The 16,928-nt window shown below is 30.1% G+C and overlaps 1 protein-coding gene across 1 annotated transcript; it reads right to left on the reverse strand.

Annotated features, from left to right (window-relative positions):
- Positions 1–3,520: 3,520 nt before the first annotated feature.
- LOC123293116 (insulin-like growth factor-binding protein complex acid labile subunit) lies at positions 3,521–7,235 on the reverse strand. The gene is made up of 2 exons (XM_044873831.1): positions 6,419–7,235; positions 3,521–6,340 (listed from the first exon to the last, which is right to left on the reverse strand). The coding sequence occupies exons 1-2, from the start codon at positions 7,148–7,150 to the stop codon at positions 5,336–5,338; spliced, it is 1,737 nt and encodes a 578-aa protein (XP_044729766.1). The 5' UTR covers positions 7,151–7,235; the 3' UTR covers positions 3,521–5,335.
- Positions 7,236–16,928: the final 9,693 nt, after the last annotated feature.

Below are 16,928 nucleotides of genomic sequence, written 5' to 3' on the forward strand. Positions count from 1 at the left end.
TGTTAAAATATTAAGAAATTAGATAACAATAGATAAAAATGATTAGAGTAGATAAAATATTTGCATAGAATAAATAACAGTTTTGAGAAGATAAAATTAAATAAAATAGATCACAGATAGGTTAAAATAGTTAAAAGAACAAATAAAAGAATAAATAAATCGATAAAAGAGTAAATAAAATAAATAGGTAAAAGAATAAATACAATAATAGATAAAAAGATAAAAAGAAGTTAAAAATCTATGATCTTTCCGTTAAAATTGAGTTTAGGTACATAAAATAATAGGTTAGCTATCGGATTATGTCGAAAAAGGTCGAGTAATAGTCTGTTTGGTCATTAAGTAATGTTGATGAACCTCTCTTGTGTTTATAAATCTCGATAGCCTCCCATAAATTTAAAAACAGCGAAAACACAATGGTTGAAGGAAGAAGCCAAATCTTGGTTTGAGAAAAGAAATAACGTAATGATTTATGTCAAAATATTACACAGTGAGTTAGTTTTCAAACTACATCGTCTTGAATTTGATCAGCTAGATGATCAAACTAGAACAAAAATAAGTGAGTACATTTATAAAATATACATTAAACAAAAAAACAAACTGGACAGACTATCAAACACTAAATTCAATAATAGTCAAAGTGTCAATTTTACACCACTCACCACGTTTACAAAACGGACAATAAATCTTACGGATGTGACATTTGACAAACAAGAAATGCATTTATTGGACAAAGGCCTTCAATACGCACCAAAATTAAATTTCAAAAATAAGAAAGAAATTTTAATTGTTGATTCAGAAATTTCACTAAAAAATCAACCAAATAATCTTTCAAAAGAAAAAATTAAAGAAGCGATAAGAATGACACCAGAAATTGGCAACAAAGAAATATCAAAAACAATAAATTCGCTAAAAACAAAAATCGAAGACAACAACCTGATCTTAACCAAAGCTGATAAAGGTGGTTCAACTATAATTATAAAAAAGCAAGTATATATCAACAAAGTGGCGGACTTTATTGAAAAAGAACGAGTCCAGAGGGAGAAATCAGATCCAACAAATAAATACCAAGAAGAAATAAAAGAAATAATCCAAAACTGTCAATCTCTTTTTAGTGCAGCAGATAAATATCGGTTAACAGATATGAATCCGAGAGCACCTGTACTTTACGGACTAGTAAAAATTCATAAAGACACAGCACCAATACGTCCAGTTGTGTCATACATTGGTTGTCCTTCATATAAGCTGTCGAAACATCTAGGTTCTATTTTAAAATCCGAACTAGATCTTTTCCATAAACACAGTGTAAAAAATTCAATAGAACTAACAGAAAAACTTAAAAACTTTAAAATGGAAAAAGGATATAAATTGGCTTCACTAGATATTTGTAACATGTTTGGAAACATACAAACTCCAGAATGCATAGCCATTATTTCGGATCTTTTGGAAAAGAAGAACGTCAATCCGATTAAAAGAACTGAAATAACAAGAGCGTTACGGACTATCCTAAAACAAAATTATTTTTTGTTCAACAACAAAATATATAGAGCGACGGCTGGCCTAGCCATGGGATCACCTCTCAGTCCTTTGTTAGCTGATATTTATATGAACAATTTTGAGGAATCTATCTTAAACTCGAACCGGGCCCGACAACACATAAAATTCTGGTACAGATATGTGGATGACATAATTATATGTTTCGACGGTACAGATAGACAATTGGATAATTTTTTAGAATACATTAACACCCTAAATTCTAAAATTAACTTCACGTTAGAAAAAGAACTAAACTGCGAGATCAACTTCTTGGACTTAAAAATTTCAAATATAGGCAACAAATTGGAATATGATATATATAGGAAACCCACATTCTCGGACATCACGATTCCCAGTGATTCTCTACACCCAATTAATCAAAAAATGGCTGCCTACCAATCAATGGTTCATAGAGCTCTAACTACACCATTGTCCACAGGAAATTTCCAAAAAGAAATTAACACCATAAAAACCATTGCAATTAATAATGGATTCGAAACAACAATGGTAGACCGAATATTAAAAAAGCAGCAAAGAAAAATCGCTTTAAATGCAGTACACCAAACAGTCATTACTAAACCCACACAGTTTAAAGTTTTAACGTATTACGGACGCACATCGGACAAAATTAAAAATGAAATTCAAAAATTAGGAATTAATGTTGCATTCAAGGCACCAATAAAACTGGGCGACATTATCATAAATAATAAACAAAAAGAGGACAAATTAAACAAATCTGGGGTATACAAATTACGGTGTAAAGATTGTACTGGTGTTTACATAGGTCAATCTGGGAGAAGTTTTAAGGTGAGAAAAAGTGAGCATTGGAGATATTGGAGGAAGAAGACGGGTGAATCAGCATTTGCGAATCATCTGATACAAGAAGGCCACATTCCGGATCAAAAAATAGAAATTCTACATGTTGCACAAAAGGGTCAAAAATTAAATTTATGGGAGGCTATCGAGATTTATAAACACAAGAGAGGTTCATCAACATTACTTAATGACCAAACAGACTATTACTCGACCTTTTTCGACATAATCCGATAGCTAACCTATTATTTTATGTACCTAAACTCAATTTTAACGGAAAGATCATAGATTTTTAACTTCTTTTTATCTTTTTATCTATTATTGTATTTATTCTTTTACCTATTTATTTTATTTACTCTTTTATCGATTTATTTATTCTTTTATTTGTTCTTTTAACTATTTTAACCTATCTGTGATCTATTTTATTTAATTTTATCTTCTCAAAACTGTTATTTATTCTATGCAAATATTTTATCTACTCTAATCATTTTTATCTATTGTTATCTAATTTCTTAATATTTTAACAATTTTTATCTTAATTTGACACAAAGGTATTTCACCTTGTAAATGTTTCTTGAAAACAAAAATTAAACTTGTTAATTTTGGTACACATTCCATATGAATACGTCACAAAAAATTGCTGTATAAAAAGCGATCAACATTAAATTATACTTCACATTGAAAATGTCTAAGTTTAGACGAAACATGTCTGTAATAATAATTTAAATTATTAATTTATAAATAAAACAGTGGACTAAGCAAAGAAAATTTGGAAGTTATTTCTTCAAAACCTTATATTATCGTATATAAGTCAATATTATCGTAGTTTAAATATGCATAGACCTTTTCATTTCAATTACGATTCATTATTGTTTCGTACAGTCAGTAATAAGTTAGACAAAGATACAAGATATTTGTTTTTCATTTTATCACATTAGTTTTTTAACAAACTGTCGGAAACAAAAGGTAATCACTTTTTTAATGAAAAGGTCTATTAAAATCTTGATCGATACTTTTAATATATTTTTTAGTTACTTTTGTGAAAATTAATTTGTCAGTTCAATAAAAAAATAGAACTGTCAAATCAAATCAAATAGCTAAGGAGTTAAGATGTTATAATATAAAAAAATATCACCAATTGTTATTTAACTTGTTTATTTAAGTAATTATAATATAAAAAATATCACATCTTGTTATTTAGTAATAATCCATAGCCGTCCTACGCTTTCCAGACTCGTGGTCCCCTAAGCTTTTTTTATGTTTTAAATTTAAATTTAAATTTAAAAGTCAGTCACAGCTAAATTATCATTATTTTTGTCACTTGCCTCTACAACATTGTTGCTTGCCGAAGCCATATTGTTTTCTCGCTAGGTGCAGTACTGCACGTGTTCACAACCTGAAATGAGCAACTTATATCTAGGCGAATAATTAAACGCTATCCATCCAAGACATTTGCCTAGCTGTTTTATTGAATGACTGAATATATTTAGGCCGCTAGTTGAAAGACACCGTTTAGTAAATAGGCTAGGCTGTTAATTGAATGGCTAATTATAAGCTAGTTGGTTGCGACATATACATGGTATAAAAACTGTAAATAGGTTGAAAAAATCCGAAAAATTCTTAATTCGAAAATAGATAAAATTATATGAAGATATAAAAAGTTTCATCCACATACACCATTTGAAAAATAAAATTTATTTATGTTTTAAAATCGAGTGTGAGCAAAATACTCGATTTTAAATGAAAATGAGATAAATTTTTTAATATTTTAAATACATAATTATTGCAAATTGCTTTTATTGCATTTTGCATACATTCCAATTAATTTATTGCATCTGGCTTGCCGCAATCAATGTAACGGATTCAGTAATCAGTTCCTGATTTATGTATTTTTTTTCAATATTCCAGTAATTACAATTTATTCCCCATTCATGTCCAAAAGAATGCCATAATGCTTGTTGTATTCTAGACTTAATGCACATAAAAAAATGAGGGAATCTTTGTTGATTTCTAGCGAAAATGGAACCCAGTTGAAATGTCCCAACTAATAAAGAATGTTCAGTGGCCTTAGTTAATCAATTAGCGTTTTGGTTCAGGTGTCAGAGAGGTTTCGGTGGTATATTAAGATCGAGAGGTTCACCAAGGTATATTTTTCTCAATCCTAATTTCGAGCATGGGATATTAAATTTTAACAAAAATAGTGTGTATTTCAACCAGTTATTCAGCTTGGTGTCTATCTAATTTTTGCTTATACCATATGAAAAATATCAAGGTATACAAAGTTCAGTCCCAAGTTTGTAACACTTAAAAATATTGATGCTACGAACAAAATTTTGGTATATACGTTCATAAAATCAGCTAATTAGTTTATTTCCGGCTGTCCGCCTGATAACGCGATAACTCAACCACGAAAAGAGATGTCAAACTGAAATTTTTATAGCGTATACAGAATTTAAAAAGTAAGATTGAGTTCGTTAATGATTTTCCCCGCAAGAACTACGGGTATTAGAAAAATTTTATCAAAACTTTGTTTATTTAATAATTAAAAATTGTTCGTCAAATTCCAATATCTCCATTCCTGGTTGACAGCGTAAACCTGGTTCAAATCTTACATTTTTTAGTTATACTTCTTTAGGCGCATTATGGAAAAATAATGAGAGTGAGTTTTCATGATGCGCGCGCACAGGATGACACAAAAACTACTTGTTGAAGATAATTACAAATGTTTTAACACCATGAAGTTAGTCAATAAATGAAATATCATTCACAATAGACAAGAATAGGTAGATGACAGATTAAGTGTCATCTATGAATATAATAGATAAGTTAACTGTAATCTGTATTATATGTTTACATTATTTATAAATTATTATATTTGTTATTACCGAAAAAGCATACCCTCTTAATCGCGTACATAAGTACACGCATATGCTTTTCTTTCATGTTACGGTTAAATAAATACAAATATGCCTTAATTATTAGGAATTCATTACCAAATTAAATTACTATGTTGAATCGAAAAAAATTGTTTATACAAATCTTCACTTAAATACGATTCACGCACACATGTATTATTATCTGTTACAACGCACGATGGATTTGTACCGTCGAAATTTTCACGTAGCGGATATTCAATATTCAGTCGATAAATATCATTCATGATTTCATTTAAACATCCGCACTGCCAAGGATTTCTACCAAAACGTAAATATTTTAATTTCGATCGTTTAAAAAAATCACTTTCCAAGTATGTTAATTTATTCTCTTGAATGTAAAATCGTTCAACAATACAATCTTCACCTTCGAATATATCTGATGCTAAATACGTAAGTTCATTTTCTGCTAGATTAACTTCGATTAATCGTGGTACATTGAATAAATTAGTTGGAATAATTTTAAATTTATTATTTGCTAAATCTAATTTCTCTAACGATACCATATTTTGAAATATTTCTGGATCTAATTTTGTTAAACGATTTCGATTTAAATCTAGGCGAATAACATTTTCTAAGGAATCAAATATATTTGATGGTAATTCAGCCAAACGATTTCCACTCAATATTAAAACGGTTAAAGTTTCACCCATGAATTTAAAGAAATCTGTATCGATTTTATCGATGTAATTATATCCGACATCCAATGATATTAAACGAGAGAGTGGTGCAAATGCATCGGGCGATAATTCTGTTAATTTAACTGCTTGCATACTAATTTCTAATATTCGAGAGGATTCATCCGCATATCCATCGTGAAAACTACTAAACGTTCCAATTTTAATTTTCGTTAAAGGATTTGTATCTAGAATTAATGAATTTAATTCGATCAAATTGAAAAATATATTCGGCTCGATCTCTTTCAATTGATTCCGATGTAAAGATAATTTTTTTAAACGTATTAGATTATCAAATATCCCAGGTTCGAGGTATGTTATTTGATTTCGATATAATGATAGCTCTTTCAACTCAACTACGAATTCAAAAATATTTTTTGGTACCGTTTTTAATTGATTTGCTTCTAAATTTAATACTTGTAATTTTTTTAAATATCGAAAAATTTTTTCATTTAATTGAGCGATTTTATTGTAACCTAATTGTAAAATTTCTAATTTCGTATTACGTTTAAACACATCTATCGGTAATTCGGTTAAAAAATTCGCTTTCAACCATAATGTTTTTAAATTTCGTAATCGATCGAATACATTCGATGGTAATTCTCTCAATTCATTATAACTTAAACGTAAATATTCTAGTCTCGTATTTTCTCGAAAAACATTCCGTTCGAAATCAGTGATTTGATTTGTTTCGAGATTCAAAAATTTCAATCGACGTAAATGTACAAAATAATGATCTTTTAAAGTTGATAGAAGACAATTACCAATATGTAATTCGGTAATCGTTGCAGTTTTATCGGCACCGATTAAAAATTTATTCGTTACTCCCCATTCGTATGGTAAAAATGTGTTTTCTTCTAAATCAGAGATTGGATTAAAATTATTAATAATTTTCTTTAAATTAGCATTTTCCTTAAATGTTTGTGGTTCAATTTTATAGATTCGATTCCAAGATAAGTTCAATTCTTGTAATTGTGTTAACGATGTAAAAATATTTTTAATAACTGTTAAATTATTATGCGCTAAATTTAATTCAATTAAATCAGGCATTCGTATGAATGTATCTTTAAGTATGCTAGAAATTTCGTTGTTACTTATATTTAAGATCCGTAATTGTGGATTATTTTCAAACATTTTTGCTGGTAAGGATTTTAATTTGTTGTCACTGAGATCTAGGTAAATTAAAGATGGCATATTGCTGAATGTCTCTGTAACCACTGTTTGTATACCAGATTTTATTATTTTCACTCTTGATAATTTTGGATAATTAAATGCATTTTTTGGTAAATCTATTAATTTTCCATTTATTACATCCAAATCAGCGAATATTTCCTAAAATAATTAAATCATAATTTATTAAGCCATACATATTTTAACTAAATTTATCACTGTTCGTCTTATTTACATTTTTTAATATTAGAACACAAATATTGTCAGAACATCATTTAATTTTGACCACGTTTTTGACATTTTCTTCGAAATAAAAATCGATGAAGTAATACTTATACAACCAGTGTTCCGTAATTATATGCTTTTAATGTTAATCTCCAATTTAAAACAAATACAGAAATGAATATTTGTTTTCCTATAGGCAACTTTTATTGCATATTTGTATAGTATAATCTTCACGTCCCCGACCGTATTTGTTAGTTTTGCATTTTTCAATTTATCTCCAATACGACAAGAAAAGAAGAAAATCTTCAGAAAGCTAAATTATTCGATTGATCAGGTTGAACTTCTCCCCACCTTTTAGACTCGAAAAATTTAACCAAATGCTAATAATTTATTGTTCGATTAATAATTCCCGCTCGAAAGAACGAAATTCTTATATCTGCGGGGTTCCGTATTTTTAAAACTATAAATTTTGAAACGATTAATTTATAAATTACCAAACAATCGATTTGTTTACTTATTTAGCGTAAAGCAAACCTATGAATTAAATACAGAAAAAAGTGATAGAAAACATATTTCTATTTTTATTTTCTTTTTTGGTTAAATTTCTGTGCTACTTAAGATTATTATTTTGTTCTATATTTTGAATTTTGCAAGAGCGTAAACACTTTTGTACAATATAATGTAATAAGTGATAAGCCATTTATCGGCCAATCAAATAAATAAATAAATAAATAAACTTACCGGATTTTGTACAGCATTAATTTCTTTTAATGGTGTATGATAACATTTAACTCTTGAACTAGTCTCATCTACAATTCGTTCACAATCCGATTTAACAAAATTCATTTTATACATTAATAAAATCACATAAAATATTAATGGATGCATTATTAAAAGTTTAATTAGGTTAAATAATTTTGAATTATTCACTATTTCAATTTAAAAAAAATTACATGATTAAATGAATTAAGTTTTATAAATGTTAGCAAAACTATGAATCAAAATCCAGTAAAAAAACCCAAAGTATGTATATTTATTAAACTTTCCTTAATAAAGCGGGTGCTGGATGGGGTTGAGTGTGCAAAATATATGAGTACCGCATTTTGTCAATTGATTCTTAATCAAAAAAGCTTTATAGATTAACATTCCAAATCTTGCCAGAAACCCCATTGGTCCAATTTTTGCATACCCCTCCCCCCTCCAAAGAAACAGTTAAATGACATTTTTTGAATCAAGTAAAAGTTACTCTAGGTTCTATGGGTTATTTAACGTCAAAAAGGCTCTTTATGATTTTTTCGTAAACTTCTTCGTTTTCGAGATATTAACAGTTCACAATTACATTTTTGAGCTTAGCAAAATTCTAAAATAATGTTTGAACATCCTTTAATAAAGATCTGAAGACTAATACAGGTTACTTCATTCTAGAGGCTCATTTTTCAATTCTTAAGAAGATGTTTTTTTTCCATTATTAACAATAAGTAAGACAGAGATACTAAATATTTCAGTCTTGCATACTGTTATTAATAAGAATTATAACATCTTTAAAGACTTAAGGTTGAAGCTTTAGAATTACAGAATGTGTAATTACTCTTCAGAACTTCATAAAGGATGTTCAAACATTATTTTAGAATTTTGATAAGCTCAAAAATGTAATTGTGAGTCCTGTTTTTCAGCTTTTAAATTGCTTTTTTGGAGTTTTTCCAAACATTAAACTGTTAAGATCTCAAAAACGAAGAAGCTTACGAAAAAATCACAAAGAGCCTTTTTGACGTTAAATGACCCATAGAACCAAGAGTAATTTTTACTTGATTAAAAAAAATGTCATTAAACTGTTTCTGTAGAGGGGGGGGGGGGGTTATGCAACAATTGAGCCAATGGGGTTTCTGGCAACATCCAGAATATTAATCTGTAAGCTTTTCTGATCAAGAATCAATTGGAAAAATGCGGTACTCATATTTTGCACACTCAACCCCCTCCAGAGCCTGCACTATAATACATTGACCTTTTTTTGCTTATAGAATCTTGATAATCAAATGCTTTTTCAAGGTTTCATAACAATCCGCACTGTTTATTAAAAGCATCTACATCGCTTGCATATATGCTAATAATCTTTCTGAATTGTTTAAATTCCACAGAATTATACTGTTAGAGATATCCATGACAAACCAGTTTTTAAATTTATAATATACAGCCCTGTATATAGGAGTTTACATATAAAATACAAAGTGGTTCAAAAATAATGACTCTTTAACTTTTGGAAGGTTGGTTAATTGGACTATACCTATGGGTCTGTCACTAATTTGGAAAATTTTTTTTTTTTAAATAATATTTTATGTCAATTTGTGTTGTAAGTATATGATACGATTACCCCAAAATGATTCACTAGCTATACATTGCGTTCATTAGACCCATACTATTCTATGGGTCACTACTATCGTGGACAGCACTAGAAAAGGAAATCCGCCAAAAAGTACTAGGTAAATCCCAACGAGTAGCATCCTTACTAATCTCGGGATGTCTACAGACAACACCATGTAAAGCACTTGTAACTTGATGTAATGCTGCACCTCCTGCAAACTGACCTCTTTGGAGAGAAATGCGCGGCAGTTCCAGGCTAAATCTGGTCTCACCCTGAGATGATTCCTCTAAGCGAGATTGGGATGAGAACTTGGTTAAACCAAAGGGCGTGGTATTTTATACCGACGGATCTAAGTTAGAAAGAAGGATAGATTGTAGGCTCTGCTTTGAAAATCTCAATTTGCGTCTATTATTTCGGCATCCAGATCACTGAAGCGTGTATCAAGCTTAAGTGATCGCTATTCACGAGGTATGTGTATGTATAAGACTGAACACTGTCAGGTGCAGCGACATTACTATCTTCACCGACAGCCAAGCAGCTCTTAAATCCTTCTGCTCAGTTTATGTAACCTCAAAGGTATCACGGTCCTTAAGCGAGCTGACGGAACAAATGAATGTAAACCTGGAATGGATACCGGGACTCAGAGGATACCGGGAAAAAGGGCCAATCTTAGATGGAGGGAGGAACGTACTTGTGATTCGATAAGACAGATATGGTCTGAATACAATCGTAGGCGTTACGAAGATCTTATGTCGCTTCCAAGGGCCTCTATTAGCAAAGTTGTTGCGGCTATTACAGGACACTGTCTGGGCGGCAGGCATGCTGAACCGGGCAGCCTATCACAACTGCCTGGAACGGACAGCCTATCACAACTATCGCAGGAGCTGCCACAGTGTGGAGCAGATGGAGACGATGTCATCTTCCCTGTCACAGTCCAGCTCTTGGTATGAAGAGATGTAATTATTTTAGCCAGACTCTCGTTGATGACCACTCTGAGTTAAGGTCCATTGATGTCAAAGCACTGCTTCTGTTCTTAAACTGCTTAAAATGGTTCGTGGATTAGTGGCCGGGAATGGGCCAACCCTTTTGGTATCACAACGGACCTTATAGTCTAAGTGTGTTCCACCCCAGGACACCAACTCTAACCTAACCTAACCAGATGATCGGATTGATATTTGCTTGCAGAAATCATTATACAACTGTTGCAACTTACATGCAAATGATTGCTCAGTTTGAGCTACATATCGTGGACTACATTATTTTCATTTACTTATATTGTCGAAAAGATACGACTGTTCATTGTTTGGTAAGAAAGTTTAAAACTTGGTAAAAAAATTTTTTAGTGGTAACTCGTAAACAACTTCTTTAATGTAATTTTATCGTTAATATAGTATAATTGGAAAGCTCATTATTGTATAATGAATTATTCATTAAGTGCATAACTGAATTTATCGCGTGGAATGATAACTTTTATATTTGTTTTCGTTTTATCATTAACTTTCACATCATTATTTCATCTTATATGTTATAAAATTGCCTAAATTTTTAAACAATAATATTATTTAATGAAGTATTGCCTAATGCCTATATAGCCCAGTAACTTTGAAAGGCTTCATTTCGGAAACTATTGGGTCTAAAGAGGCAATTCTATGCAAATATTATAGCAATTTTGGTCTACTTTAAAAACTTTGTGAAAAGGTACCATCAAAAACTTTTAATTTAGGGTTATAATCGCCCAAATATGAAAAAAGCCGAAAATTTCACGGTTTTTTCGATTTTTAGCAAAGTTACGTTCGGCGCTTGAGGTCACAAACTTGGATCGTTCATTAGACCAACATCATAAACAAATCTGCAAAAAATCACAACTACCGGATTTCACGCAAACTACCCGGACGACAAGGTTACTAAATAGGGCTTTTCATTTACAAAATGATCCTCTTTTGTTTCGGACTGTTTTTAATCAAGTAAAGACATATTTTATATCTTCTATCCTTCTATCAAAAATCGCTGCTTGAAAAAGATAAAATATATTTAACTTTCTTAGATTGAATTTTTTTTGACAATTGTCCGAAACATAAGCAAATCGATGAAAAGGTCTATTAATATATTTAAACAGAAATGTTATTTGTTAAACAATATAGGCAATATTATTATATGGATGATAAAATTATTGCGTAAAAACTAAATGAAAAGATATAAAAATTAAATACACATGTATTTCCACGCGCATTGCTAAATTCGGCCTTGCACACAACGAATAGAGATATAAGATCTATAAACTATTATATTTTCAATACAATTAAATGTGAATAATAAATGTATGTAGAATATAATAATTAATAATCAAACTAACTGGTTTTATGTCACAAACATTTGCGTGAGCTTGAGTTAAAAGCCTCTATACGCAGGGCCGGATTTAAATTTCTGCCGCCCTGGGGCACTTTAGAAAATGCCGCCCTATGACTGAAATTTTATTTTAATAGTTTTGATATCTTATTTTTAAAAAATTAGAATAACTAATTAATTGCAGAAAATTTATTATGTATTACATATTATTTATTACTGTTCTTTTAAATTAAAATTAATTAGTATTATTTGATAATTCTCCAATTTTAGGAAAATTCATTGATCAATTAAAGTTTCTGTTATCAAAAAGACATACATAATTTGAAAATATTTTTAATTCTTCAAAAAAACTATATTAATTTATCAATTCCAGAAAATAAAAATATCAAATTTTATTTTTGCAAACCTTTATGGAAATAAATTAATTAAACTATTTTAATAGTTTTCACTTAAATTTCCCATATTATAATATACAAAATTTTGATTTGATACATAATGCATAAATTATATTTCTTGAAAAATAAAGAATTAGTTAATTATATATTGTATAGAAAATATTTTCTCACATTCCAAATTTTGCCGCCCTAGAAAATTTGCCGCCCTGGGCACTAGCCCCGACTGCCCCTAGTGTAAATCCACCACTGTCTATACGCTACCTATACGTAACAAATAGATATAGATAACGTTTTACAAATAAGCTACCTAGAGAGAATATGTTTACATTTGTTTTCTTTCAATCAATTGCTATCTAAATTATTTTAATGGTTAATTGATTTACAGGGTGTCCCAAAGTTAACGCAAGATTTTAATGTTTGTCTGTTTGTGTGGAAAAATGTTTACAATAAAATAGTAAAGACAGCATGACAGCTGACAGTTTGAGATTTTTTTAAATGTAGGACTCTACGAAAAATGAACGTGTTTTAACTGTTGGAGAAGGTTTTAAAAATAATAATGTTTAAGCAGCTACAGCTAATGAATTTCGTATAAACTATGGTTGAAATAATGATTTAGCTTTCACAAGTACTTCCCTGTTCCATCAGGCGCTGGAGACTTCAGTACAAAGGAGAAAGGCAGCTATCTGTTCAGTAATGACAACTTTGACCAATTCCAAGTGTATTTCTTGGAAATCTCGAATAGAGCTTTACCATTCATGCGTATTGAATATCCTACTCTATTGCGCCCCAGTATGGAGTCTTCGTTATCTATCCATAGTTGAATTCGTCCAAGTGAGATATTCTTAAGCAACTTCTCCAGCTGTCAAGGAATACGCCAAATCATGTTGTGCGTCATGAAACAGGCATGTCACCTTTATCTCTAAAAGTAACTAAATCAGCTCTTTCTTGGTAAAAATAAAATTATGCGCATGGGTGACGAGCAGTTTCAAAAGTTATGCTACAAAAGGCTTCTAAACTTAACCAACACTTCCGAAATTGTCCCGATTAAGTTAAATTGGGTCTCTCAGTTAAAAAGACTACTCGAATTAATTGACTCGGGTGATATCCGAAATAGCGATTTCATTTCGCAAGCAGAAATAAAAGCCATTCTTGAGAAATTTCAAATATACTATGCGGAACTAGACCTTGAAAGGGTGGTTTTATCAACAAACAACTCGTTATTTAGCGATCTTATAGTCACAGAGGGATATCGGAAGTATTTAACTTTTAACTGCCTCTATCTTTTATTCGAGTATTTGCACAACTCCGTACCTTGAATAAACAAATTTTGCGTGTTGTTTTCAGAAAAATTTCTCTTTGCAATTTAAATGTTCAAGAAACTTTACATCATCTGTTGATTTTTTGTCCTTTTTACAACTTTGAAGTGGTGGTTTTTTCAAGGATCTCAACTCTACGACTTGGGACTTAAAACGCTTGTTATACACTGAAATTATATTTCACATATAGAAAAAGTTTTTTATTTTCTGCAAACAATTCTCATGATAAGGTCTTTTCCTTAGCTTCATCAAATAGGAAAAAATTAATTTTATAAATAAAAATAATTCAGAGAGAGAGGACCATGATAGACCGACCAAACAAAAGGGGAAAAAACAAAAAAAATTCTTATATGTGCGTTCAAGATCTTGGAATTTTACCTGATTTACTACACATTTTACCGAATGTGCTCTATAGATAGCCCTATACAGCATACTTTATGAATTAATAAAAACTTATTACTATTTTTGAAAAACTGCAACACATTTTAATGTTGGATGAAATGAGAAAAATTTACGAAATAATCATTAATCTAGAATAAATGAATTAAAACTACAATAGAACATGTAATAAATCCTAGCGACGGAGAGTTATTATCAGGAAACTATTGACTTATTATTATCTTGTATGCAATAAGTCATGGGCTTAAATACCATGCATAGTCAGTGTTGATTTCTTTATCACATAACACATACAAACATGTGACACATACATAACTGATAATCAAGTATAGTACATATTATAAAATTTCCACCTAATTGGCGCCCCCACGGGTAAACAGTGATGTTTTCGAAAAAATGTTTCAAACAAAAGTTGTTTAATTTTTGATAAAGAACATTTTGCATTTATACTTTTGTTCTATCTCTAACGGTTTACAAGATGGATCCTACGGACCCAAGACCCAATTGACCTATGATGCTCATTTACGAACTTGACCTCACTTTTTACTCGATATCTATTTTCAATTTTGAGTTATCGTGTCCACAGACGGACGGACGGACGGACAACCGGAAATGGACTAATTAGGTGATTTTATGAACACTAATGACAAAATTTTTTCCCTAGCATCATTATTTTTAAGTGTTACAAACTTGGGACTAAACTTAATATACTATATATATTTCATATATACATGGTATAAAAATATATACATTCCAACGTCTTATAAATCCATCAATACAATTATAATAATAAAGTAGTGTGTGTCGTCACCATGATAACTCCCTGAAATAAAACTAATTTACGGAGCGAATAAGCATAATGATTGCAAATGATTAGATAATTAGTCGCATAAAGGAATACATAAAATAACCATTCTTAGGGAGTACTGAATAGCAGCTCCGATTTTGATTTTTTTTTAAATGTTTCTTTTTATACATTTTTTAATATCTGAACCCTTTCAGATGGGGGAAATCAACTGGAGAGGGGAAAAGAAACATCCCGATTGGTTTATCAATGCTTAGCCTAAATCGCTAAATGATAAAATTTCTAAATTTCGAGAGGATATTGATTTTATACTGTAACTAGGTGTCATTTGGCAAAGGATTTTTCGAAATTTATCTCCCAATAGGGTGTAATAGGGTATGAAAGTTTTTATGAAAATATATACAAATCTTCGTTTTTGAGTCCTCTACTAAACCGATTTTAAAAATTCCTTCACCTATAGAATGCTACATTATCAACAAGTAACATGGATTGTATTTTATTTTCAAAAAAGTTAGGGTTCCCACCAAGAGTTAAAATCCACTTTTATTATTATTAAGTTAAAATACATTTTTTGTGGAAAAAAAATCACGCAAGAGTTGTTTTTTTTTTTTTAGATAAGTTGCACAAATATTATTTAAACAATAAAAATCACTGGAAGTTATCCAAGTTAGAGCTTTCAACTCTCTTACCTTCACTTTTGTTAATGGATTAATGGTTAATTAATGGATTTTAACTTTTAATGCAAATCCAAAATTATTTAGAAAAGACAATACGGCCATGTCACTTGCAAATGTAGCTTTCTGTAGATGAAAGAATTTTTAAAATCGGAATGGGTTTAATGGATTTTTATTTTTAGTGCGGAACCCTCACTTTTTTTAAATAAAATATAACCCATGTTACTTGCCGATAATGTAGCATTCTATGGGTGAAAGAATTTTTTTAATCGGTTGGGTAGTGAATTCAAATAAGGTTTAAGTAAATATTTGAATACAAACTTTCATCCTCTATTTCACAACTTTAGGGAATGAATTTCAAATAATTTTTTCTTAAATGACAACTACATCCTCATCAATAATCTGTCCAATTTTCAAACTTCTATCATTAGCGATTTAGGATGAGCGTTGATATATCAGTCGGGACATTGCCTATACCCCCTCCAGTTTATTTTCCCAACTTAAATGTTTCTGATTTTAAATAATATACAAAAAGAATCATTTTGAAAAAAAATCATCAAAATCGGAGCTGTTATTGACGACTACCGAGTAAAGACATTCATTGATGAGACTAAATAATTTATAGTCAAGTGATTGAATAATTTACTTCAATAGGCATTTTGACTAAATATTTTTTATCACTTCATTTTCAAAAGTACACGAAATATCAACGTTTAAAATTCCTAATTAAACAAAGACGAAGATATAGGTTAATGACGTCATTGTCCGATATCACCATAGAGATTGCATATAAAATATACATAAAACTTTGTTTTGCTAAAAGGAGATGAGCAATATTCTATGAATGCTTATAACTTCTTCGTTTTTAATCAGTTTTATTTTCATTTTCAAATTTTGTCATGGTATCAAGTCTAGTTTTACATTTTTATGCGTAATGTGGCAAATTCGACATCAGGCAACTACCTTATTCAGTAGAATTATACAAGGTCACTCAAACCATGTAAACGTCCTTTTTTAACAAACCAAGCTCACCTCATAGATAATTTCCCATGCTCTATCGATTGCACATAAAATCAATGCCCTGCTCCTATAAGAACGGGTAGTATCAACCATGATCTCAAATTTTTTTAATAGAAAGTAATTGCTATTTTCATTTATTTTTGAAAAAAATAATCTTCTTTAATCTATAGTAGTTCAATAAAGGTGGCGAGTTTGTTTGTTCGATGTTTGTTTATCACGCTAATATCTGAAAATGTCAGTTTGATTCAAAACGTATAGCCAAA

The sequence above is a fragment of the Chrysoperla carnea genome, chromosome 2 (assembly GCF_905475395.1).
Source record: "Chrysoperla carnea chromosome 2, inChrCarn1.1, whole genome shotgun sequence".
NCBI classification, from domain to species: domain Eukaryota; kingdom Metazoa; phylum Arthropoda; class Insecta; order Neuroptera; family Chrysopidae; genus Chrysoperla; species Chrysoperla carnea.

Bases quoted from the DNA above. Each gene is read 5' to 3' on its own strand.
- LOC123293116 (XM_044873831.1), bottom strand. From the start codon at position 7,150: ATGCCATCTTTAATTTACCTAGATCTCAGTGACAACAAATTAAAATCC. The intron at 6,341-6,418 runs GCTCAATTAAAT...CAATTAAAAACG, and splicing joins AATTAGGTTACAATAAAATC to GTACCAAAAAATATTTTTGA.